At 42.9% G+C, this 26652-nt stretch overlaps 1 protein-coding gene across 2 annotated transcripts in view; it reads left to right on the plus strand.

Annotated features, from left to right (window-relative positions):
• Positions 1 to 26652, plus strand: part of LOC124142184 (orexin receptor type 2-like) — a 60682-nt gene that overhangs the window by 14038 nt on the left and 19992 nt on the right. For both annotated transcript variants that reach the window (XM_046510487.2, XM_048400056.1), the window contains exon 2: positions 20356 to 20737. In XM_046510487.2, the coding sequence (XP_046366443.1) occupies positions 20356 to 20737 (382 nt within the window). The remainder of the gene's footprint in view (positions 1 to 20355; positions 20738 to 26652) is intronic.

Below are 26652 nucleotides of genomic sequence, written 5' to 3' on the forward strand. Positions count from 1 at the left end.
AATACATAGAGTTCGTCGCGGAAAATGACAATTACAAAATTCTTTGGAATAGGCCAGTATACAGCCTCAGATGTTTCCAGGCAAACACACCTGACCTTGTCATTTTTGATAAATCCAATTGATTTCTCTGTTCCTTTTGACACGAATGTGGGAAAATATGGCAAATATGCTGACCTCGGTTACCGTTACAAAATATTACACTTGCATCCCAAGTACATGTACCAAGTTGTACTCCCCATTGTTTTCGGTGCCTTAGGTTTGGCACCTCCCAATCTGTTGACTGACATTCGGAGAGTACCCGGGTTTGCTGCCAGGAATACATCCCTTCTGACAATCTGGGTATTACAGAAGGCTGCAGTGTTGACGAGCCTCCACATTCCCCGAAACGTTCTGGATGGGTTCAACTAGGCAGTGCTTCCAGGGAGAAGTCCCATTCGCTGTCTGGGCTGCGTGTAGAGGGGGCAAGGGCCCTGAGCTGATGATGAGCCTAACCAGCCTGACTGTACCAAGATCTCTCAAATCCTCTTTACTGCATGTATTTATTTTAATCTGTAAATAATAATCATCTTGACGCCAGGTTGATATTTCTTATTCATTTCGCACTGTAGGCCATCGGCCCCTTGTACATTTAGATAGTCAGGTCCACAATGGACATTAACGAGCTTCTAATATTCATGGCATGTCATATATATAATGAGAGGTTTTTCATGATTTCAGCATGGCATGATGACAACAGTATGTTAAATTTATGTAATGTAGGATTGACATAATATTTTCCCGGAATATATTTGTTTCTAAGGTTGTTATTTGTTTTACAAATTAACAGAAAATGGTATTCGTTTTCGATAAGCCCAATGTTACAGCGTTTACAGTCTTTGGTCTCTTGGGACATTATGATATCTCCCCATTTCAATATGGAGTGTATGAGAACTACAACGAAAGCGGGAAAGCGCAGTACGACATTCATCAATATTGATATTTAGAAGATACGGTTCAACACAAAAATTTGATTTAAATAATGTTTGTGTTGAACCGTATCCTCTAAATATAGCCTGGTAGGCAATGGAAGTTCATGAGCACAGCTATAATGTTCTCAAGTCTGGATGAGCTGTCAAGTGCAGCTGTCTTCTGCAGCTTGTCAATGAACCCACAGCTGAGGCCAGATAGGATACTGTTGCAATAGTAGAGTCATGATTAACGAGAACACGAACAAGTGCATGTGTGACTTTGGGAGCAAGAAACTGTCGAATATAAGGTTGGTTGGTTTGTTGTTTAACGCCGCACTCAGCAATATTCCAGCTATACGACGGCGGTCTGTAAATAATCGAGTCTGGAACAGACAATCCAGTGATTGATATCATGAGCATCAATCCACGCATTTGGGAAAGATGCCATGCATCAACCAAGTCAGCGAGCCTGACCACCCGATCCCGTTAGTCGCCTTTTACGACAAGCATAGTCACCTTTTACGGCAAGCATGGGATGCTGAAGACTTATTCTACCCCGGAATCTTCACGGGTCGTCGAATATAAGGGATAGCAGGAGGTTAAAGTAGCAGCTTTGACATATGATTCACTTGGGTCTCCATGGATAACCTGGCAGACTATGCAGACTCCATGCTCTTTGACAGAGTCAGACATATTGGTACTGGCATCTGTGACTGATATGATGTATGTTGTGACCTTTCCAATCTGATGTACAAACAGTGGTCGGTGTGGGATGTCAGGAAAACATTTCGCTGTATGTCCTAATATTGCATGATGAGTTAAGAACCAACAAAAATATAATTTTGACTTATAAACGTTGAAACATTTGACAATGAAAATGAAATTCCAACCGAGCAAATATTGAAAAACAAGCCTTTCGTACAATGTATTTTGGTGTTCTAAGGGACATATTATCTAAGCATTATCGAGGTCAATTTCGGCCGTAATTTTGGAAATTATACAGATTTGGTAACAGTTTTGGGCCCTTTGCTGTAAGTATAGTACTTGCTTCCTGCCCTTGAAAAGGGGTGATTTTAACCACTATAAGGGTAATCATGAACTGGTATCATTCATAAACTTTGTCGGGGCGGTCGGGTAGCCTAGTGGTTAAAGCGTTTGCTCGTCACGCCGAAGACCCGGGTTCGATTCCCGACATGGGTACAATGTGTGAAGCCCATTTCTGGTGTCCCCCGCCGTGATATTGCTGGAATATTGCTAAAAGCGTCGTGAAACCATACTCACTCAGTCACTCATAAACTTTGTCAACGTGAAAAACAGTGGAATTGAATTATTTGAGTCTAACTTGTTAGGACTGTGACCAACCCTAGTCTGCCATATCATTAGTTTGTTCCCTTTTACCCCTGATTGATTGTAGTACAACGAAACCCATGCCGTGTATATTTAACTGTCATATCCTTTCCGTTGTTTAGTAGTTAGGTAAAATCTAACCAGAGAAAACAGCCTGTTTAACACGACACGATGTCCATAAACAGTATTAGTGAGTGAATGAGTGAGTATGGTTTTACGCCGCCTTTAGCAATATTCCAGCAATATCACGGCGTGGACACCAGAAATGGGCTTCACATATTGTACCCATGTCGGGAATCGATCCCGGGTCTTCGACGTGACGAGCGAACGCTTTAACCACTAGGCTACCCGACCGCCCCCATACACAGTATTAACATAGTGCACATGCAGCATTTCATCGACAGTTAACATTTAACATTTAACGTTACAGGGAGCATTATGTTTTTTGTCACAACCGTAATGGAGCTATAAGTATGGATTGTTTTGATCCCTTACGGAATTGAAAATATAAAACAAGGCAATTATTATTTATTTATTTTGTAGTATAGCACTTCTGGCCGTCCTATTATTTCCATCTCTTTATATCAAAATGAAAAAAGAAAGGTTTATAGGTTCAACAAAATCCTGGGAATTTGAAACGCTATTTTAGGACTACCCAGTCCTTTGATCGTACGTTGATGAAAATGTAAGAGACTTCCCACACAATCTAATTGCTTGAAGGACTGTATGTGCTCCTTATGTAGGTGCCTTGAATACGGCCCACGTAAATGTCTTTTTTTTGGAATTACTACTTCATCAGGAAGGATTTTTTACATCTCTCACAAGTTTCTGTGCCTTTTGTGAAAGTTTACACAGATTCTATGCGAAGTCCGATAATGGCTGCCATAAGGGACTCGGCCAAACGGCGAAATGTCGACTATATTCGCCTACAGGGACTGGAACTGTAGTTGAGATGCGTGAATGGTCTAGAGGTTGAGTCTGGTATCACTACCGGATTATTTTCTCAGATATAGTTATTGATATTCCAGATACGTATCTGCTCCAGAAGTTGCCTTCTAACGACACGAGGAAATTTAATTCTCGCCTGTCCTTGTTCCGCTGACCGTGTGTTCCAATCCCTGGTGCCATTGTCTGCCACATCGTTATTCCGATGTTCTAAATATACAGGATGTTGGACCTAGGAATGGTAGAATTCCCAGCTGACCTACATATACTGCACTGAAATGCCTCGCGTAACCATTCATTGCCATATATGACGCAGCACGTGAGCATAACACTGCTACTTACGGAGCCAGCCATTGGCATGACTCCTGTCGGTGTAGTTGCGTGTCGCACGGCATGATGATACAACATTTCATTAATCATTACACATTAGCACCGCAAAGGGGCTCAGTGAGCAGTTGGACGCCTTCGGCAGCTCCGCAATCTCAACAAATATCCGATCTATGGAAGCAAACACATTGTGTGGACCCATGTCTGTTGGAATAGGGAAGTTGAAATCCTTAAAACAACTCGTTCATCATTAACAAGAAAATTGGTCTTATATGCATTTTCGAAACTCAATCTGTAAGGAATAGGGTTCCGCGTTCGTATCAAGTTTGGGGCTACAGTTTAGAACTATTGAAGGGTATTTCAAAGAGGGCTTTGAATGCGATTGAAGAAACGGTTGTAATCACAAACCATATTGCAGCACACCTTCACGGTGTTGAATGCTTCATCACAATGATGTTGAATACTTATACTTCATCACAATGTTGAACAATTCATCACACAGTTGAATACTTCATCACAATGTTGAATGCTTCATCGTAATGATGTTGAATGCTCCATCTCAATGATGTTGAATGCTTCATCACAATGTTGAATGCTTCATCACAATGAAATTAAATACATATGCTTCATCACAATGTTGAATACATCATTACAATGGTGAATACGCCATCATAATGATAAATGTGTCATCACAATGTTGTAGAGCTCATCAAAATGGTGAATACTTCGTCACAGTGTTGAATGCGTCATCACAATGTTAAATACTTCATCACAGTGCTGCATACTTCGCCACAATGTTAAATACATCATCACAATGTTCAATGTTTCATCACAATGTTGAATACATCATCACAATGTTGAATGATTCATCACAATGTTGAAGACATCATCACAATGTTGAATACTTCGTCACAATGTTGAATAATCCATCGCAATGTTAAACACTTTTTGACAATGATGAATATTTCATGATTCACTGCCTCACGTTCGTTTCAATCCTCATCTCAACGCCATCTTAACCCTAATCAACAGAAACTTGTCTTGATGAATAATATAACCATAAAATAGGCGAATGAGAAACCAACTTCGTCTTAATGAACCCAAAGCAAAAAGAAATAAAAATATCGATGAAATGATTGAAGAGAAAACATAATCCAATGTCGGCGGGTTTCGAGTTTTAAAAAATAAATATCTCTGCAATGACCTTTTAAAGATATTAAACTTAGGGATTAAACAAAAACACCAACTTTCGTTTGCTGGCTAGGACTTTTGTCTCTGACCTAAAAGATTATCGTAGTGGAAATGTTAAACGTTGGCTGACAATTACCAAGGCATTATTTGTACGTGTATCTTACAGGAGGGAATAGTAAAGTGATCGAAGGTTGCCGTGAGTTGATGGAACAGAAGATGGCTGACATGAAGACAATGAGTCCTGGTCTCCTGCTCCTCAGACATGTGTCGGTGCCATTCAATATTTTAAAAACATTAGCCTTAACCATTTTCATTTCTTTTGCAAACTTAAACGGATGAACGAATAAATTTGATTGCCTTTCTTATGTCAGTTGGCTTTAGGATCGGCACTGGACATCGCATTACAGAGAATTACAGCTCTTTACCTGCTTACGCGTACGGCTCAGAGACGGTTTTCAAACTTGGTTACAGCGATCACGTTATCATACAAAGGGTGAAATGCATCCTCTTCCTAAATCTGTCAGGTCACTTAGTCTAATCATTAGTCGAGTTGGGTATTTGGTTGTCTCCTGTGCCGTTAGATTTGTTTAAGAAGATGCTTGTGCCCATCAAATTGGTTCGGGGCAATACCGCAGGTACATCTGAACCAATTGTGTTTCCGTTTTCAGGGACAAACATAGGTTTTCATTTGTGAACGGTAAGTACAAGAGAACAAATAGCTCACTCCAGGAGCCTTACTACGTATAAACCTAGAGACGTACATATCGAGGCGGTCGGGTAGCCTTGTGGTAAAAGCGTTCGCTCGTCACGCCGAAGACCCGGATTCGATTCCCGACATGGGTACAATGTGTGAAGCCCATGTCTGCTGTCCCCCGCCGTGATATTGCTGGAATATTTTTAAAAGCGGCGTAAAACCATGCTTACTCACTGACGAACATATGTTACAAAAGACTGAAATGAGTATCTGTTTTACATTACCTAATATTTTATGTTTATTTTTATAAACTACTGCAGTATATCGCCATCTCTTGAGAATCATTTTAAGCAAGCATTATCACAGAGATATGAAAAACATCCTAATTACCTGATACCTAAAGATGTATACTATACAACATCATTGAAGAGATAAACAAAGCTTGCCAGTCTCCCAGCACCAAAAACGTCGAGGCTCATCTCACTGCACATGTCATCAATGAAATCTGAGAAATCTGGCCTGACTTGACGTTAGTTCATGATAAGCCAAGACATCCCTAGAGCTTGTGTTCAATAGGAAGAGTCAGTGGGGATATTAAGGCCATGCTTTTAGCTTGGATGAGTGACAATATTTCCAAACATGGCCAACCGATTGAACATTTGTACAGTTTGATAAGGCCTCTTTGCATCAATTTGGCGTCCAGTGTCGTTTATATGCAGCCACGTTTTGTATCGGAGTTGGCCTAAGTTCGACATCCCTGCCTCAGTAGATCATCAAGGACTCGTGAAGATTTCGGGGTAGAATAGGTCTTCAGCAACCCATGCTTGACCTAAAAGGTGACTATGCTTGTCGTAAAAGGCGACTAACGGGATTGGGTGGTCAGGCTCGCTGGGTTGGTTTGAAGCATGCATCGATCCCAATTGCGTGGATCGATGCGCATGATATCGATCACTGGATAGTCTGGTCCAGACTCGTTTATTTACAGACCGCCGTCATATAGCTGGAATCTTGCTGAGTGCGGCGTTAAACAACAAACCAACAACAACAACAACAGTAGATCATCAAGAGTCTTTAGACCTATCAGCACTGACAACTCCTGAACAGTCTCAGGACAACAAAACCTTTTTTTTAAATACCTTTGTATTATAATGTTTCTCTCTCACTGTATACTCTGTAATGTATAATGGGCCTGTGGCCTACAATACATAACGAATAAAGATACTATCAAAACCTGCAAATAGGTGTATGTGGCTCGACGCCACAATTGAAATGCAACAGCCGCCATCACCATAGTTTAAATTAAAATCATCAGTTCAGTTTGTGACAATGAGCCAGAGGCATATGGCTGTTCATGAAATGACTGATTTCACGGCCTGACTGTAATATGTACATATTATCACAGTGATCACCCAGCGTATTACCATCTCCGTTCTTATATTTCGCTTCCAGTCTGCTAAACTGGCAAATAACACTCATGGTGGATGGTATGTATCAGCATTTTCAGTGGAAATATTTGGTTGTAATTATCAGTTGCATCAAATGAATGAAATACCATTAAAATAACAAGTGCTGTTGTGGCCATATTTGAACCGCAGTCGACAGCAGCGGGTGTTGTTTTTTTTGCTTTTGTATCGTATTATAATATCGCACTTGTGCAGATGAACATCGTTGGTCGTTCGAGAAGTTTTAAGATGGAACAGTTTCTAGAAGGATGGCTGTATCTATATATAATAAAAGCGACACGAGGGCGATTTGTTCCTAATCTACTTCTGGCTACCTAATTGGAAACACCAAATTCCTGCAAACTTCAAACACTTTTCTGGATTCAAGGTCGGAGACAGGCCTCTTTCAAGACAATCAACAGTGACAATATCCTGAATATTCGCGAATGCACTATATCAATTCTGGGGCCTGTTACTAATTGCTGCCACCACCTAATTGATCCATGGTATTGCTTTTTGTTGTAAACCTAAACTGTGTGTTTAAATATAGTTATTGATTATTCATAGATCGTGTGTGGTCTTCACTGATTAAACAATTCAGTTCTGTGTGAACTGATGTGTTTCATTTGGAAATCACCTTGTAATAGTAGTCCTGGTGAGATACGGGAAGGAAGTAATCAATGTCCCGTGCGGTATCAGACAGATATTTAGTAATTATGATCAAAATAGTTGATACCTTTACATGAATGTCAGTGCTTTAAGTATGATTAGCGAAAGTACGTGGTATGTATATACCTTCAATAAAGATGGCAGTGAAGTTCAAATATCTCAAATGAACTGCAAATGTATCAGCATCCTAAAGAGGTGTCTGGATCGCGTGAACAGCAGTCTCGCCATTGCCATCTAGGTATACCGACAGAAGGGTTAATGTCACTGGTCAAGCGGCCTAAGGACCACAGCTATTCAGAGGTCCTGAGGCAGCCCCAGATTCTGCTGGTCGTAAGTTCGAACCCAAGATTTGCCCTGTATTATCGTGATGTGTCAGCGTCATATGCGTGACCAGCGATTTCGCCATACTAACCTTCATCACTTTGTGTGGTCCTCTAGGTTAGAATAGGTAACCATGCTTGCCGTAAAGGCGACTATGCTTGTCGTAAAGGTGACTGTGCTTGCCGCAAAGGCGACTATGCTTGCCACAAAGGCGACTATGCTTGTCTTAAAGGTGACTATGCTTGTCGTAAAGGCGACTATGCTTGTCGTAAAGGTGACTATGCTTGTCGTACAGGCGACTATGCTTGCCGTAAAGGTGACTATGCTTGTCGTAAAGGCGACTATGCTTGTCGTAAAGGTGACTGTGCTTGCAGCAAAGGCGACTATGCTTGTCGTAAAGGTGACTATGCTTGTCGTAAAGGCGACTATGCTTGTCGTAAAGGCGACTATGCTTGTCGTACAGGCGACTATGCTTGCCGTAAAGGCGACTATGCTTGTCGTAAGGCGACTATGCTTGTCGTAAAGGTGACTTTGCTTGCCGTAAAGGCGACTATGCTTGTCGTAAAGGTGACTATGCTTGCCGTAAAGGCGACTATGCTTGTCGTAAAAAGCGATTAACGGGGTCGGGTGATCAGGCTCGCTGACTTGGTTTATGCATATCATCGTATCTCAATTTTGTGGATCGATGCTCATGATGTCAATCACAGGATTGTCTGGTCTAGACTCGATTATTTATATATAGCTGGAATACTGCAGAGGGCGGCGTTCAAACAAATAAACAAACAAACAAACACACTCTACATTAAGCAGTCAGACCGTGATGCAACTTAGCTACTATTTAGACACGACGTCATACGGACAACACTCACTATCCCATTCTCTTAAACTGTATATAAACTTACTCCCACACAGACCCGTGGCCCATGGCCCAGTGTTCGGTTATTACACTATAGAGGAACGAAGAATAGAGGGGACCCGGGGGGATGTGCGGCCTTGTTCCCATTACATGAATGAATGTGATGAATATCACTTTTTTCTTGTTTGTCCCTTCTATGTCGACATTAGAAACAAATTCATTTATGATTATTCTCAAAGATCTTCACTTGTATCAATTTTACGAAGTAATGAGGACTTTTGGACACAATTAAAATGTGTCAATGTTCATTTTCCATGCCATGAATCTTAAAAAGCATGCACTTATACGGAATTTAAAGTTACCATGTCAATTGATGTTTAGTCTATTGTATAAATGTACCCTCAAGTACTTTGTATAAAAATTTGTATAGGCCTATGGCCTTCTCAGCATATTGCTTGCTTGCTTGATTGCTTGATTGCTTGATTGACAAATACCACCACTGTCACTGTGGGCATTTCGGGGTAGACTATCCGGCTAGAGGGGTCAGGAAGGATGAGGTTGATGCGGCGGATGGCTAACAACATCCGACATTGGTATCGGAATAGTTCAACCTATAACTTTAACCGCAACCTACTGGGTGAGTTCAGATCATCGTCGCTCCATAATGGATATTTTGCACTTCACTTGTGGCCGGAATCAATTCCTTTCCAATATATTCACAAGATAGGACTATTCTATTTTAACAGTTTTAGTTTGATGAAGTCTAGTGGTATTCGTGATAGTGCGCCGTAAAGTCGTACCCTGTCTGACCTCCTCTGGGACTGGGATTGCATTTGTACTACAGTCTCTGAGCTGATTATCAATCGGCGCCATGTTTTGTGGATAAATGGTACAGAGTGCTAATTATATACGGCCATATTAATCAATGAGTTTGAGATGGTTTGATACCAGACTGTCGGGTCGTGTTTCTGAATGTCAAATTATGGGTATCGTTTACTTCAACTGCATCAGAAGCTTGAATGCTAAATGACGTCACGCAAGGACCGATACATTTCATGCGATTATCTGATGGTTTTACGGCGTGATTTAATTGATTATCCTATAATCAATTTTACATTATTTACAGAAACAAACCTTTAAGTTAATGGTAAACGTGATGTTGACACCATTCTGACACGCGTCACAGCGTTGACACATTGTGAGTGAGGACAGCTTTTGTTTGTGTCGAGTATCTTGGTAAAATCGTGATTAACATTGTGCATTAGCATCTTGTTGTGGGAGTCTCTATGATCGTCCATGGTTGCGTTACCTTGCGGTAGTGTGGAAAGTTAGTGAGTGAGTGAGTGAGTATGTTTTACGCCGCGTTTAGCACTATTCCAGCAATATCACGGCGGGGGACACCAGAAATGGGCTTCACCCATGTCGGGAATCGAACCCGGGCCCTCGGCGTGACGAGTGAACGCTTTAACCACTAGGCTACCCGACCGCCCCGGTAGGGTGGAAAGATTGTAGTCCTCCTGGATTGATATTGTGTATGATGTTAATAATAAATTTTAAATATGTGAAAGTGGTCCTGTACACAGCGCACAGGTCACAAATATGGTGAAGTTATTAAGCAACGTTGGTCGTGGAGAGTCCTTGGATGGGTGATCGCGGTCGGCAGTTTGCCTCCTGAGAGTTTCTTGGGCTTCGGTATTGCCCCACACCAAAGTTCATGTAACACATGTGGCGTATCCTTGGGCAAGTGACTTTTTTTCGAAATGTGCCTCTGTTCACCCAGCAGTGTATGGGTACCCGGTAGGATGAGATAGAAATGTGGTTGTTAACCTAACGCCACACAGGCAGCTTGGATTGTATACTCCCTAGGGAGCTGAGAATGATGGTTGAGTGCACATTGATCCATTGACCGGAGTAATAATAATCTACCGCTTTGAGCATGCCCCTGTGGTGTGGATATAGTGTTTATATGTGGTGAGTTTTATTGTACGATAAATAACGACCACCGCTCGTTTATTTCTTCTGTGACATATCAACATTTTTTTCCAGATATTTCTCCAAAAACATATTTACCTATATTTGAATAATAAATACAATCCGATCTCGGAAATATCGGACAAGTCCATTTTATGAACAGGGGGTTAAGTTTGGTATTTCCTGAATATTCTCACAAACATAACTACAACTGACGGCCATACTCCGTACTTTTTCCCCCTCCATAATAAATTGCCACATCTCGTCACGTTAGGTCATTGCTTTTATCTGCCAAGCCGCATTACAAGTGACAATTCGGCTGCATTACAAAGATGCTGTCTTAAACCTAACGCTCTCATGTCCATGGTAACACTACAAGATTTATAGGTATACGGATCATTCAACGGCGTTTAATTGACGAATAAAGAATAAAAAACTATTTGGTGAAAACATTGTCTGTAACAGAACCGTAACTGAATTTAACATGCACGTAATAAAAAACAATTATGTCCGGGGTGATTTGTAGGTTCGGTCGGTGATTAGTTTTATATTGTAACATATGTGGTCTTTGGGTCGTTTTTTGTTCAGCGGTAACAAGATGGGTTAGTTTAGACGCGGCTGTGATGTCGACACCGTGTGCTTTTTGATATTCTACACGGATGAGGAGGAAGACACCGGCAGTACTGTATACTGCAGCTGATAGCGTTGGACTTGCATCCCAAGTAGACAAAATTTATGGATAACAACTTCTTTATTTACTGTAAAAGCGACGTTTCGGTATAGATCTTCATACCGTTGTCAAGCAAGGCTAAATAATGAACATGGTACAGAATATATAATAAGGGGAGGATTAACAGTAACAACAATTGCATACAAGAGTGAGTGAGTGAGTTGGGTTTAACGCATCTTTTAACAGTATTCCAGTTATATCGCGGCGTGTCAGGTTAATGTGGGAGGAAAGGGTATGGTGCTGACAAAACTAGAAACCTAATCGGGGCGAACCGGGATTCGAACCCACAATCATAGGTTTCTGGCGTGCCCAAGGGACGCAACTCTGCACAGCGAATCGCGGAGCCTTAGACGACTGGGCCACCCGTGCCCCCTCATACAAGAGAGAGATTAGCATGAGTAGGTTAAATCTTGACAGCAGAAGGTGAGGTAAGGTGAGATGAGGTTAAACGTCGCGTAAAAGATCATTGCACTTATATGGCGACAGAAGGATACTACTGTAACATGATGGACAGAGAACACATGATGAGGAAGCCAGTAAGACAGGAAACGAAATAGACAGGGTTAAGTATACATAGGTGGGGTGATTATTGCTTAATGAGTTCATAGTAGGCGGTGGGATTAGATAGCCTTGATCTCTGTTGATTGATGGCTCGTGGCGACGAACGTGAAATGCTTCTGTTAGGTTTTTTTAAATGAAGTCATGGAGGTAGATAAAGAGGATTTGGACGTTTTCCAGTTGATGTTGTGATTGAGGCAGTTGCTAATGTGGTCCGAGATGTCTTGCATCCGTCTACACACCGTGGTTTATCTGAAACACACTTCAACAAGAGCGGCGTTTAACTGACAGGTGTTTTAGACCTAAAACTCTGTGTCCGGCCTCAAGTGGTACAAGCTTTTGGCAAGCGCATGAACAGGTCTTGCCATAATCTGATTGTTACGTCCATCTTACTTGTGTGTTGGTAACGTGGTGTTACATCGTCATCTGAATGCCATATTTGTCGAGCTGACATCTGTTACATGCACTACAATTCTTACAATCAGCACAAGCATATATGTCTACGCGCAGCACGTAGAGTGAGTGAGTGAGTGAGTTGGGTTTTACCCCGTTTTAACAGTATTCAAGTTATATCGCTGTGGTCAGCTTAATGTGGGAGGAAAGCCCGAAGTGATGCAGGTCACAGACGTTTACCACTTCGGTGAAACCCACGAGCACGGGTATGGTGCTGACAAACCTAGAAACCTAATCGGGGCGAACCGGGATTCGAACCCACAATCATAGGTTTCTGGCGTGCCAAAGGGACGCAACTCTGCACAGCGAATCGCGGCGCCTTAGACGACTGGGCCCCGTGCCCCCAGCAGCACGTAGAAGCAACACTCGTTCATGCGGAAAACATACAAGCAGGCTCACATCACACACAGCGCTCTTCATGCTGGTGTAAGACAACAGGTCTCACCATGAGTTCATTGAAATAACAGACAGATTAAAACCGTATTCACGAACCCAGGGGAACTAGTGTCAATGATATATGAAATGATTAAAAGGCACATTGCTGCGTGTGCCTCTGTTTTTCAACCTAACAGTAAAGCCCTCAGGGGTCTTCATCATGATGTTTACTTTTCCCAGCGTAACCTAGACTTGCACAAGCCTCTAAGGCGATACTCATTTGTTTAAATCATAATTTCTAGATGATGTAAATAATAAGAACAAGAAACTGGAGTCCTTGTGTTCTGTCCAAATATCTAGACTTGCCTGTTAGGAGGATAGAATTACTACACATCCATGGACTTTTCTTTCAATGCAGCCTTGGAGAAAGGCTAAGCGTAGCCCTGCATGCCAGTTTCATGCTCCAAGTACCTTAGTGACCAACTCCAGCTGGTGGACTATTTGGTCCCTCTCCGTGGTATGGTGTCCGGTTTCACGTGACTGAAAATGGCGTTCATACGAGTGTTAACTCCGCCATCAGTGACGCTACTTTTAATGTTCAGCATCTCCGGTCTGTTTCCTCATCCCAAAAGAGGACTGGGAATTCCCTGGCGCCGATATAGAGAGAAGTAGTTTCACATCGTGACCTTCCAAGCTTAAATCTGCGTCTTTCCCCGAAGGAGGAGAACAATGTATACGTGCAGGTGTCACAACACATGCCCCTTGTGTAATCAAATCACAGAAAGGTCTAGGAACGTACTTATGTCATCACTTGAACGTGCACGTGGATGTGACACTTGTAGGTTAAAGGTTTTCCAGTTCAACAAGTATTTCCGGAACAGCTTATCACCTGCTCATTTTGTTGTCTGTGTATTTATACCGTGGGCGTTTGTACTTAACTGCGTGGAGGGCTGTCTTGTCGGGTTGTAACACAGAGAACACGTACTCATTTGGCGCCTGCACCATATTATTAGAAACAAACACTGGCAACCTACTGTCTCTACCAACAGGATAAGGCGTTACATAGGTCGATGTTTCCTACATTATATTCATGCTATACCAAGGTTGGCGTTATCCATGTTTTTCGAAGATAGGCGTTATCCATGCTATGCCAAGATAGGCGTTATCCATGCTATACCAAGATTGGCGTTATCCATGCTATACCAAGATTGGCGTTATCCATGCTATACCAAGATTGGCGTTATCCATGCTATACCAAGGTTGGCGTTATCAAAGCTATACCAACTTGAAGGTTGGCGTTATCCATGCTATACCAAGATAGGCGTTATCCATGCTATACCAAGGTTGGCGTTATCCATGCTATACCAAGTTTGGCGTTATCCATGCTATACCATGATAGGCGTTATCCATGCTATGCCAAAATAGGCGTTATCCATGGTAACCAAGATAGGCGTTATCCATGCTATACTAAGGTTGGCGTTATCCATGCTATACCATGATAGGCGTTATCCATGCTATGCCAAGATAGGCGTTATCCATGCTATACCAAGATAGGCGTTATCCATGCTATACACAGGTTGGCGTTATACATGCTATACCAAGATAGGCGTTATCCATGCTATACCAAGATAGGCGTTATCCATGCTATACAAAGGTTGGCGTTATACATGCTATACCAAGATAGGCGTTATCCGTACTATACCAAGGTTGGCGTTATCCATGTTTTTCAAAGATAGGCGTTATCCATGCTATACCAATATAGGGGTTATCCATGCTATACCAAGGTTGGCGTTATACATGCTATACCAAGGTTGACGTTATCCATGCTATACCAAGGTTGGCGTTATCCATACTATACCAAGGTTGACGTTATCCATGCTATACCAAGGTTGGCGTTATCCATGCTATACCAAGGTTGGCGTTATCCATGCTATACCAAGGTTGGCGTTATACATGCTATACCAAGGTTTGCGTTATCCATGCTGTTTAAGGTTGACGTTATCCATGCTATACCAAGATAGGGGTTATCCATGCTATACCAAGGTTGACGTTATCCATGCTGTTTAAGGTTGACGTTATCCATGCTGTTTAAGGTTGGCGTTATCCATGCTATACCAAGATAGGGGTTATCCATGCTATACCAAGGTTTGCGTTATCCATGCTGTTTAAGGTTGACGTTATCCATGCTATACCAAGATAGGGGTTATCCATGCTATACCAAGGTTGACGTTATCCATGCTGTTTAAGGTTGACGTTATCCATGCTGTTTAAGGTTGGCGTTATCCATGCTATACCAAGATAGGGGTTATCCATGCTATACCAAGGTTTGCGTTATCCATGCTGTTTAAGGTTGACGTTATCCATGCTATACCAAGATAGGGGTTATCCATGCTATACCAAGGTTGACGTTATCCATGCTGTTTAAGGTTGACGTTATCCATGCTGTTTAAGGTTGGCGTTATCCATGCTATACCAAGATAGGCGTTATCCATGCTATACCAAGGTTGGCGTTATACATGCTATACCAAGGTTGGCGTTATCCATGCTATACCAAGGTTGGCGTTATCCATGCTATACCAAGGTTGGCGTTATCCTAGCTATACCAAGGTTGGCGTTATCTATGCTATACCAAGGTTGACGTTATCCATGCTATACCAAGGTTGACGTTATCCATGCTATACCAAGTTTGCCGTAATCAATGCCATACCAAGGTTGGCGTTATCCATGCTATACCAAGATTGACGTTATCAATTCTATACAAAAGGTTGGCGATATCCATGTTGTACTGGGGTGAGGGTGTAATAGCGAGGTTGGCGTTATCCATGTTATACCAGGATTGGCGTTATCCACGCTGTACTGGGGTGAGGGTGTAATAGCGAGGTTGGCGTTATCCATGCTGTACCAAGATTAGCGTTATTATTACTGTTCCGGGTTTGCGTTGTTCATGTCACACCACGGTTTGGCGTTATTCATGCTTTACACAGATTGTAATCATATGCACCCTACGTGAACCCGTTGTCACTTGTATGCCAGTAAATTGGTGGTGTACGTTGAATTAGTGTTCCGAGTATGGTCAATTAAGGTTGTTGAGTTACTTAGCTCCCTTGTCTCGGGACGTTAGGCAGTGTTCTTAGATAGGCATTCATAAATTAACACATTTTTCTGGTGACGACGCTTGGGCAGATAATTAACTTCGTTATAAGACTGACTTAGTACTTGCTGCGTTGTCCGAACGGATGACTGAGCGGACTATAGGCGGGGGCCTCGATGGATACTAAAACAACTAGTCATTCCTCCTCAGCAGAGACCAGGCTTCATTAACACTGAGTTAATGCCTCGGGGGACTTACGTCTTGTCGGAAGGATGGAACTGGGATGAGTGAATGCAAGCCTATATTTCTTTGTCGATAGTCTATCCTACAACACAATTAATATATGCTATCTTTCTTATGGCTGTGACAAGCCATGGTATTATGTTGGAAGCGATAAGTAACCATTAGCCCTGAATTAAATCAACTTTATCCTTTCTAGGTTATAGGCTTGTGTTAGGAAGGGGTGTTTGCCTGGAACTATGGGCACTGATCCTTCTTTACAGCTCCATATTATCCTCTTCATGGACAAACGAGACGTCTTCATATAATGCTAGTCAAGAATTAAACAGTCAGCACCTTTATAGATTGCTATTTAGTAATTAATTAGACAGTTCCTATAATGCCAGCCAGGCATTAGCGAGACGGGACCTTCATACAATGCCATTTAGGAATTAAAGAGTTGATCGAGACCTTCATAAAATGCCAGGCAGGAATTAAAGAGACGATACCTTCATATAATGAGTCCGAAATGTGAGACGTGTTAGTGTTCTTTTAAAGCGGCTGTGTATATCAGTGATATCACAGGGTGTTATAAAACGGTAAGTCAGCTTTAACAGTATGGCAGTTATATCACGTTATGTCTGTTTAATGTGGGACATATACATTTGGTCACGGGTATGAATGATGCTGACAAATCAAGAAACATAATCAGGACGAATGTGATTCGACCCCAAGGTCATAGTTTATTACATGAGAGACATAACTCGTGCAGCCACCGTATGGAAGTACCCGTATCTCTAGTCAAGGAAAGGGGGCAAGGCATCCATAGTTGTCTCATTCTGGAGGATGCTCTCGGCCAGACAAAGCAGCCATTTTGTATTGTAAAGATTCTTCTCTCACAGTGTTCGTGCATTTGGTATCAGGTCGAGACTTCTTTCAGTGGCATTTAGAAGTTGGTGTGATGAAGAAAGACAAGTTCTATGGATGAACAACTTCTTTATTACAATTAGTGCGACGTTTCGGTGTAGATCCTAACACCTTTATCAAGCACCTTTATCACTTGCTTGATAAAGGTGTTAGGATCTACACCGAAACGTCGCACTAATTGTAATAAAGAAGTTGTTCATCCATAGAACTTTTCTTTCTTCATCAGGGCGAGAGTTTTAATCACAAATGTCTTGTATTCGCTAATATTTTTATTCCTGAAGATACGATGTGTTTCCACACACACCGTCTCTGTCATCGTCATGGTGACCAGAGCAACATGGAAGGGAACAGTTCAGTAAAACAATGAAGCCATTTGAAGGATGTGGATGAGAGTCAGTAAAACTCCTATAATCTAAATGATACGTTTTCTGCTGATATCGTCCTGACTAACGAATTATGGAAACGTTGATATAGAATACTGCTCTTGGAAATATTTATCTTTCCCAATAGTAAGTCTCATGAAGTCTTTCCAAATAGCAGGCAGTAAGTGACAGGACGTCTTTCCAAATAGCAAGTGTCAGGAAGTCTTTCCAAAAAGTAAAGGTCAGGAAGTCTTTCCAAATAGTAGGCAGTAAGTGTCAGGACGTCTTTCCAAATAGCAAGTGTCAGGAAGTCTTTCCATAAAGTAGAGGTCATGAAGTCTTTTAAAATAGCAAGTGTCAGCAAGTCTTTCCAAATAGTAAGTGTCATGAAGTTTTTTCCAAATTGTAAATGTCATTAGGTCTTTCCCAATAGTATAAAAATGGCCGGGAGTATTTCCACAAAATTAATGTAATGAAGGACGCTTGCGCTCGAATTGCTTTGACGTTATAATGGATCAAGGCAAAACTATACTTCATTACACTACACAAGGGGGAAGAACAAACTTTATTAACTCTATTACTTTTCTAAGATGCTGAATAAAAGACTAACGTTGTAAACATAACGATCCTTTGTGCCGCTGGTTATGTATTGTTTGTTTATTGTTTTTCGCCGCACTCAGCAAGCATGGGTTGCTAAAGACCTATTCTAACCCGGAACTAGCAAGGGTCGCTGGTTATTGTAAGTTGGGGTGTTTTCTGTCGTAAAAAATACAACTTTGTTTCCAACACTAATGTTGGGGGAGACGGCAGCAACTGTGACCCATGAAGCGGGGTGTTTACCGAGTAGGTTCACAACATGAAGCCGTCTCCGTGGGACAAAGATGGCGGAGGTGGAACTCCATTGGCCGTTTTGATCGACTACAGTATGTTGCTAAATGCCCAGCACTGACCAACAGTTCTATTTATTGTTACGATACTTTTATAGGATTGCCCATTCACATAATTCCTAGGGCACCAACGCCCGCCTCGGACAATTTTGTCCCTGACGTACGGACACATTGGTTTGAATGTGTTGAATATTTGCCATATTTCTTCCAAGAGAATAATAGTAAAATATTCGACAAGTTTCAATAAACTATTTCACCGATCGATAATTGAAGTGGGTGCGCCATCTCGATTTACGGTAATGATAGAACAATGTTACCACGGATACGTTAGATCACCGGGGAGGTAATTTAAACAGCGCGATGACGTCAGCCCATTATACTGTATCTCTCAAAGTGTACTTTACCGCAGGATGAAAAAATACGGCGCCTTTGATCTTTTCGGCGACATCTTTGAACGCAGTATTTACGTGTCGGTCAATCTATGCCTTATGTACATATATCGTGATTGTTACGTACATCTGTGTCTCATATCTCCACCTAGCTGCGATTGAATGGTCATTTCGGTGACATTTTAAATCGTGTTTCTCCTACACATAATCAATGGAGCTGTTGAAATCTCACGAAATCTTTTTAATTTGTTTTGGTACGGTTTTATAGTCAGGTTTATGGACTTAATCGATTAGTAATAGGAGAGAGTGCGATTAGTGATCAAGGCAGTAGCCTTTAACACAAGTGGTACATTTTGTAGATAAAGAATAACACGATCGAAAGCCCAAAATCAGAAACAGTGTACAACACTGACTTCCTGAAGCGCCACTCAGTGATTATAATGACGCTATAAACTTGCCATGACGATCCTTCCCCTCCTGTTCGTAACATTAAACCGCCCCCGTGATCAGTTGTTGTGCTGCCTGCAAGATTGCATTGGACATTTAGCAATCATTACACATCGGTCTGGATTTCATTTTTCTCTATAATTCACAACCTTGTCTTTTGATAGACTTCCGACCATGTTTCTCCTTGCCAGATCAAGGTTTATTACTTTTATGAATCTCCAGAGGCCTCAATGTACATTTACGTCGATATCGAATTTTCTGTAATGTATATCAGAGTTCAAAATAAAGCCTCATTTATTTTAGCTTAGGCATAAATATGGATAAAGAACAACCGCTAAAACACAAGTACACGCTGTCACGCTGAAAGTGGGGTAGTCTAGTAACTAAAGCTCTTTCTCGTCATGACGAAGACCCTTGTTCGATTCCCCAGCTATATACTGCATCACATCCTCCATCACATCCTAAATCGGACGGTATTGGCAACCGTCGAACATCTTACGTTCAATCGGGAAACATTTAGGCAAAGTCCGATCACTTATTTCGGTTTAGAGAATGCTGCTTGTTCTAACTCCTAATTCTTGTTGTTGTTTTGTTTACGTTGCTTCTCCAGCAGTTTTCCAGCTATATGACGGTCATATGTGTGTTTGTTTGTTTGTTGTTTTACGCCTCACTCAGCAATATTCACGCTACTTGACGGCGGTCTGTAAATAATCGAGTCTGGACCGGCCAATCCGGTTATTGACATCACGAAATTGGGATACGATGACATGCATCAACGAAGTCAGCGAACCTGACCACCCGATCCCGTTAGTCGCCTCTTACGACAAGCATAGTCGCCTGGGTTACTGAAGACGTATTCGAACCCGGATCTTCACGGGTCGACGGCCATATGTAAATAATGGAGTATTGGCCAGAAAAAGAAACAGGTTATTGATATTATGAACACCCCATGCTGTCGGGATACCACTGACACCCAATCAACCAAATCACGAATCCTGACCACACAATCCATATAGTCGCCTCGTTGGGCAAATTTCGGTACAAATTCTTCTCCGAAAACATCACCGGGTGCATATTATGACCTAACAGTTACAAGTGACTATTTCGTATAAAATCAGATTGGTGTCAAACTAAGGCATTGTTGTTTTCCATAAAAGGTTATTGTTTGATGACAGAGTACAGCTTACTTTGACAATATTTGTTCCAGACGGTGACGATCATCATATCTGTCTTGACGTTGACGGCGATCTCCATTGAACGCTGGTTCGCCATATGTCACCCTCTGACGTTCAAGGAGACGAAACGCCGTGTGGTTATTTCCATCGTCGTCATCTGGTTGCTGGCCCACGTGTTGTCGATCCCGCGGTTGCTGCTGTTCAAAGAGACGCCCGACCAGATGATTCCACAGAATCTGACGCTGCTGATGACGTCATGTACGCCGGATAAATCTATGAGCAGCCTTGCTCTCAACTACGACATTTTTATATTCGTCACGTTCTACCTGGTTCCTGTCGTCATCATGGGGTACACCTACGTCAGCATCGCAGCCTGCCTCTGGTCCAGCACCAAGACCGGCTCACACCTCACAGGTAGGTTACCACAGACCGGGGAACACTTCCCGGATAGATAGACCCGTGAAGATTCCGGGGTAGAATAGGTCTTCAGCAACCAATGCTTGCCGTAAAAGGTGACTAACGGGATTGGGTGGTCATGCTCGCTGACTTGGTTGATGCATGTCATCGATCCCAATGGCCTGGATCGATGCTCATGACACTGGATTGTCTGGTCCAGACTCGATTATTTTCAGACCGCCGTGATATAGCTGGAATATTGCTGAGTGCGGCGTAAAACAACAAACCAACCAACCAACTTCCCGGATAGGTTACCAAAGACCGGGGAACACTTCCCGAATAGGTTACCAAAGACCGGGGAACACTTCCCGGATAGGTCACCACAAACCGGGGAACACTTCCCGGATAGGTTACCACAGACCGGGAAACACTTCCCGGATAGGTTACCAAATACCGGGGAACACTTCCCGGATAGGTTACCAAAGACCGGGGAACACTTCCCGGATAGGTTACCACAGACCGGAAAACACTTCCCGGATAGGTTACCACAGACCGGGAAACACTTCCCGGATAGGTTACCAAAGACCGGGGAACACTTCCCGGATAGGTTACCACAGACCGGGGAACACTTCCCAGATAAGTTATCACAGACCGGGAAACACTTCCCAGATAGGTTACCACAGACCAGGAAACATCTCCCGGATAAGTTACCACAGACCGGGAAACTTTTTCGGATAGGTAACCACAGACTGGGAAACACTTCCCGGATAGGTTACCAAAGACTAGATAACGCTTTACGTGTAGGTTACAATAGCGTGGTTGAAGCATTCACCCAGACTGGCTTAATATGTTTTGCCTTGTGAGCTAGATACCTTGTGTGATTGTGACGGGAGTAAAACGATCTTGCTAAAAAACGTGGAAGCCCAGAAACACTGATACATGTTCAGGTATAAATGAAACACTTTACGAGTAGGTTACCATGAGCTAGATAACGCTTCACGGGGAGGTTACCTCAGATTGGATGACACTTCACAAGTAGTTTACCATAGACTAGATAATATTTCTCGAGTAGGTAACCTTAGACTGGATAACACTTCACTGGTAGGTTACCATAGACTAGATAACGCTTCACGGTCAGGTTTTCATCGACTTGATAGCGCTTCACGGTTAGATTATCATAGGCTAGGTAGCACTTCATGAGTAGGTTACCATAAACTGGATGAAACTGCATGATTAGGTTACCATTGACCAGATAACATTTCATGGGTTGTTTACCATAGACTAGATAATATTTCTCGAGTAGGTTACCATAGAATGGGAAACACTTCATGAGTAGTTTACCATAGACTAGATAACATTTCATGGGTAGTTTACCATAGACTGGATAACATTTCATGGGTAGTTTACCATAGACTAGATAACACTTCATGAGTAGTTTACCATAGACTAGATTACACTTCATGAGTAGGTTACCATAGACTAGAAAACACTTCATGAGTAGTTTACCATATCTATAGCACTTCGCGGATATGTTATGACAGTGAAGCGTCTCACTCGTTACCATGGAGTCCACACGGTAACGTTACTCTTGTCATACATGTGTCACTGTACAGCCCACGTGGAATACGAGTGTCCAGCTTCAGGTCTTTCAAGTTCGTTGCAATCGATCTGGTCTCCGGTGAGAGGTCTTCTCAGCCCGCGGGCCCCTGTAGACACCTGTAAACCTACTGTAACAGTCTGTGCATGCATGTCTGTACACACGTCGACTGACATACTTTACCGAGCGACAGGACACAGGGTAATGAACTCGTTAATAATTTACTGTTTTTGAGTTGTTAACTAATTAGTTTCGTAGATTTACTGACAGCGAGCTGCAGCCAACTCATTGTGTTACAACCACATGTGTCTGATTAATATACAAATTAATGAGTGAGTGAGTGAGTTGGGTTTAACGCCGCTTTTAACAGTATAACAGTTATATCACGCCGTGTCAGCTTAATGTGGGAGGAAAGCCCGAAGAGATGCAGGTTTTAGACGTTTACCACTTCGGTGAAACCCACGAGCACGGGTATGGTGTTGACAAACCTAGAAACATAATCGGGGCGAACCTGGATTCGAACCCACAACCTTAGGTTTCTGGCGTGCCCAAGGGACGCAACTCTGCACAGCGAATCGCGGCGCGTTAGACGACTGGGCCACCCGTGCCCCCTACACATTAATGGATAACGATGGGTAAAGTATGAGGACGAAGAAGTGCAGTCGTTATCCAGTGTGCAACTGTGTAGGTATGTCTAGTAGTCATTACATCACCAGGTCCATGAGACGTCAAAGGTAAAGGAAATGCGTCTTAGAACCTTGAACCTTTTTGACACAGTGTCTCACAATGCACCACGAAGGCGGTAAAGCATCGGCCTGATGATTGGCAGATTTCTGCCACTAGAGGTCACTGGAGGTTAGAGGCGGCGGGGTAGCCTTGTGGATAAAGCGTTCGCTCGTCACGTCGAAGACCCGAGTTCGATTCCCTATATGGGTACAAGGTGTTTAGCCCATTTCTGCTGCCCCCGGCGTGATGTTGCTAAAGCGACGTAAAACTATACTCACTCACTAGAGCTAGAGGTCCCTATACAATGTAGGTCACTGGACGTCACTAGAGGTCACTCACAAACAATGGCAACATGTGACTACGTCTTTGTATATAGCTATAACGTGGTGGCATAACGTGACTAAAGTAAAGTCTCGTCACTTCGGTTAGAAATACGTTCCCTGATGGTATGGCACTGTGGACCTGAAAACAAAGTTAAATATATTTACCGTAAACAGACTGAGACATTTGCTGTGACAAGAATTATGGTGGACGCCATACCTTCTAAATTTGTATTAGCCCATGCACTTCGAATGCGTGCGGACGTTGCCTCCATTCGACTTTTTGTTATACCGACCCACATCACCAAATCGATATTTTGTACCTGCGTTAATATATTACATGATGTGTATTGACATTGTTAGGATGAGATTCATTGTATTACTTCTTCGAAACGTAAAGTGGATATTTCATAATTTGACTGGAGATTTGCATTTTTCTGAAAACACCATATTCTATACAAATCATTCAACGAATTCAATAACGATAATGTTAGGTTTTTTGTATCTCTCTCTTTCATTCCTACTCAAAACGCAAGGCTACGTGATACTGATAGCTCCACGCTCCCCAGGGACACCGACATTGCCACAGGGTGTTGAGCCAATCAGAAATCTCCTGTTATAACGCCTCGTGTCTGTCGCCAGGTGTTCAATGACCCCTTTTATGGTATTAATCCAGCACGAATATACGAATGCAAAAGAATAGAGTTGGGTGCGTGTTGAGATAGGGTTGCAGCCAATAATGCGTCAGGCCATATTAGGACACGACGTGGTTCCCTTTGGGAAGAGAAGACAAAGAAGAGTGATTTCTACCATGATATAACCAACACATCATCTGATGGTCGGGGGAATGTGTGAGTGATTGAGTTGGGTTTGTACAGTATTATATTATTATTGTCAGCTGAAGGTAAGGGGGTCCCGAACTGGCCCAGGTCGTAGGTGCATCATTGTGTTGAAACCGGAAGGAAGGAGGATTATGTTTCTGACATGCCATATTTCATAATCGGAAGTTAACTCCGTGCGGTGCCGTAACTCTGTGTAGCGACTTGCGGTGCTGTAACTCTGTACAGCGACTTGCGGTGCTGTAACTCTGTGTAGCGACTTGCTGTCCCGTAACTCTGTGTAGCGACTTGCGGTGCTGTAACTCTGTGTAGCGACTTGCAGTGCTGTAACTCTGTACAGCGACTTGCGGTGCTGTAACTCTGTGTAGCGACTTGCGGTGCTGTAACTCTGTGTAGCGACTTGCGGTGCTGTAACTCTGTACAGCGAGTTGCGGTGCTGTAACTCTGTACTGCGATTTGCGGTGTCGTAACTCTGTACAGCGACTTGCGGTGCTGTAACTCTGTGTAGCGACTTGCGGTCCCGTAACTCTGTGTAGCGACTTGCGGTCCCGTAACTCTGTGTAGCGACTTGCGGTCCCGTAACTCTGTGTAGCGACTTGCGGTGCTGCAACTCTGTACAGCGACTTGCGGTGCTGTAACTCTGTACAGCGACTTGCGGTGCTGTAACTCTGTACTGCGATTTGCGGTGTCGTAACTCTGTACAGCGACTTGCGGTGCTGTAACTCTGTACTGCGATTTGCGGTGACGTAACTCTGTACAGCGACTTGCGGTGCTGTAACTCTGTACAGCGACTTGCGGTGCTGTAACTCTGTACAGCGACTTGCGGTGCTGTAACTCTGTACTGCGATTTGCGGTGACGTAACTCTGTACAGCGACTTGCGGTGCTGTAACTCTGTACAGCGATTTGCGGGGCTGTAACTCTGTACAGCGACTTGCGGTGTCGAAGCTCTGTACAGCGACTTGCGGTGCCGTAAATTTGTTCATAGACTTGCGGTACCGTAACTCTGTACAGCGACTTGCAGTGTCGTAACTCTGTGTAGCGACTTGCGGTGCCGTAACTCTGTACAGCGACTTGCGGTGCCGTAACTCTGTACAGCGACTTGCGGTGCCGTAACTCTGTACAGCGACTTGCGGTGCCGTAACCTTGTTCATAGACTTGCGGTGCCGTAACTCTGTGCAGCGACTTGCGGTGCCGTAACCTTGTTCATAGACTTGCGGTGCCGTAACTCTATACAGCGAGTTGCGGTGCCGTAACTCTGTACAGCGACTTGCGGTGCTGTAACTCTGTACAGCGACTTGCGGTGCCGTAACCTTGTTCATAGACTTGCGGTGCTGTAACTCTGTGCAGCGACTTGCGGTGACGTAACCTTGTTCATAGACTTGCGGTGCCGTAACACTGTACAGCGAGTTGCGGTGTCGTAACTCTATGTAGCGACTTGCGGTGCCGTAACTCTGTATAGCGACTTCCAGTGCCGTAATTATGTACAGCGACTTGCGGTGCTGTAACTCTGTACAGCGACTTGCGGTGCTGTAACACCGTGCATCGACTTGCGGAGCTGTAACTCTGTGCAGCGAATTGCGGTGCCGTAACCTTGCTCATAGACTTGCGATGCCGTAACTCTCTTTTTATTAATAGCCTTCATATGTGCTTACTGTTTCAGTTGTCTTTTTCCAAGAAACCTCAACAGAAATTATCTATTTGCCCTGATATATGAACCCCTTTAATAATTCATATTTAGGGTCATGTGGTGCGTGTGCATTGAAACTCGATAGAGGGTTTTTACATGATAGTGCGTGAAGTAGGTGTCACTTGAGATGAGGTGTGGAGTTTCTAGTAATATCTCATCATTAATCTGGAGGTGCTAGGTTGGTGGTAAATTCTAGATTAAAGTTTTTTAATCTAGTGGTTGACTGAACTTTTGAGACGGTCCCTTAGAGAAACGAGTGTTTTCTGGGGAGCATGTATGCAGGAATTTAGGAAGTATTCAGAGTTTACATTACATATATCATGTATATGACACAATGGCATGCCACCTACCTTCAACATAAGGACTAATTTGTTCATGAAAAGCAAGTAAATAATTGATGAAATAACCCATTATTCGTCCAAATATCCTTGGAGTGAGGTGAGGTGAAATTGGGTTTAACGTCGCGTCCAAGATTATTGCACTTATATAGCGACGTGCATGCACGTGTGTGTGGCTGCTTGTACTAGTCCGGACTGATGCCGATTTATAGTGCTAGCCCACTGAGATACCATGCCGCAGTTTTAACATGAATACCCCACTCAGACACTCCGGGCCGAACAGTCCTTGTTTTAACCCCTTAATGCCGAGCGCCAGACAGGGTAACAACAAGTACCATCTTTTAACGTCGTTTGGTATGACGCGGAGGCGGTCAAATATCCTTGGGTACTGTGGTAAACAACCCACACAAACAACAGCTGTTTAA

Source organism: Haliotis rufescens, unplaced genomic scaffold (genome assembly GCF_023055435.1).
Source record: "Haliotis rufescens isolate VD_foot unplaced genomic scaffold, xgHalRufe1.0.p SCAF_2, whole genome shotgun sequence".
Taxonomy (NCBI): Eukaryota; Metazoa; Mollusca; class Gastropoda; order Lepetellida; family Haliotidae; genus Haliotis; species Haliotis rufescens.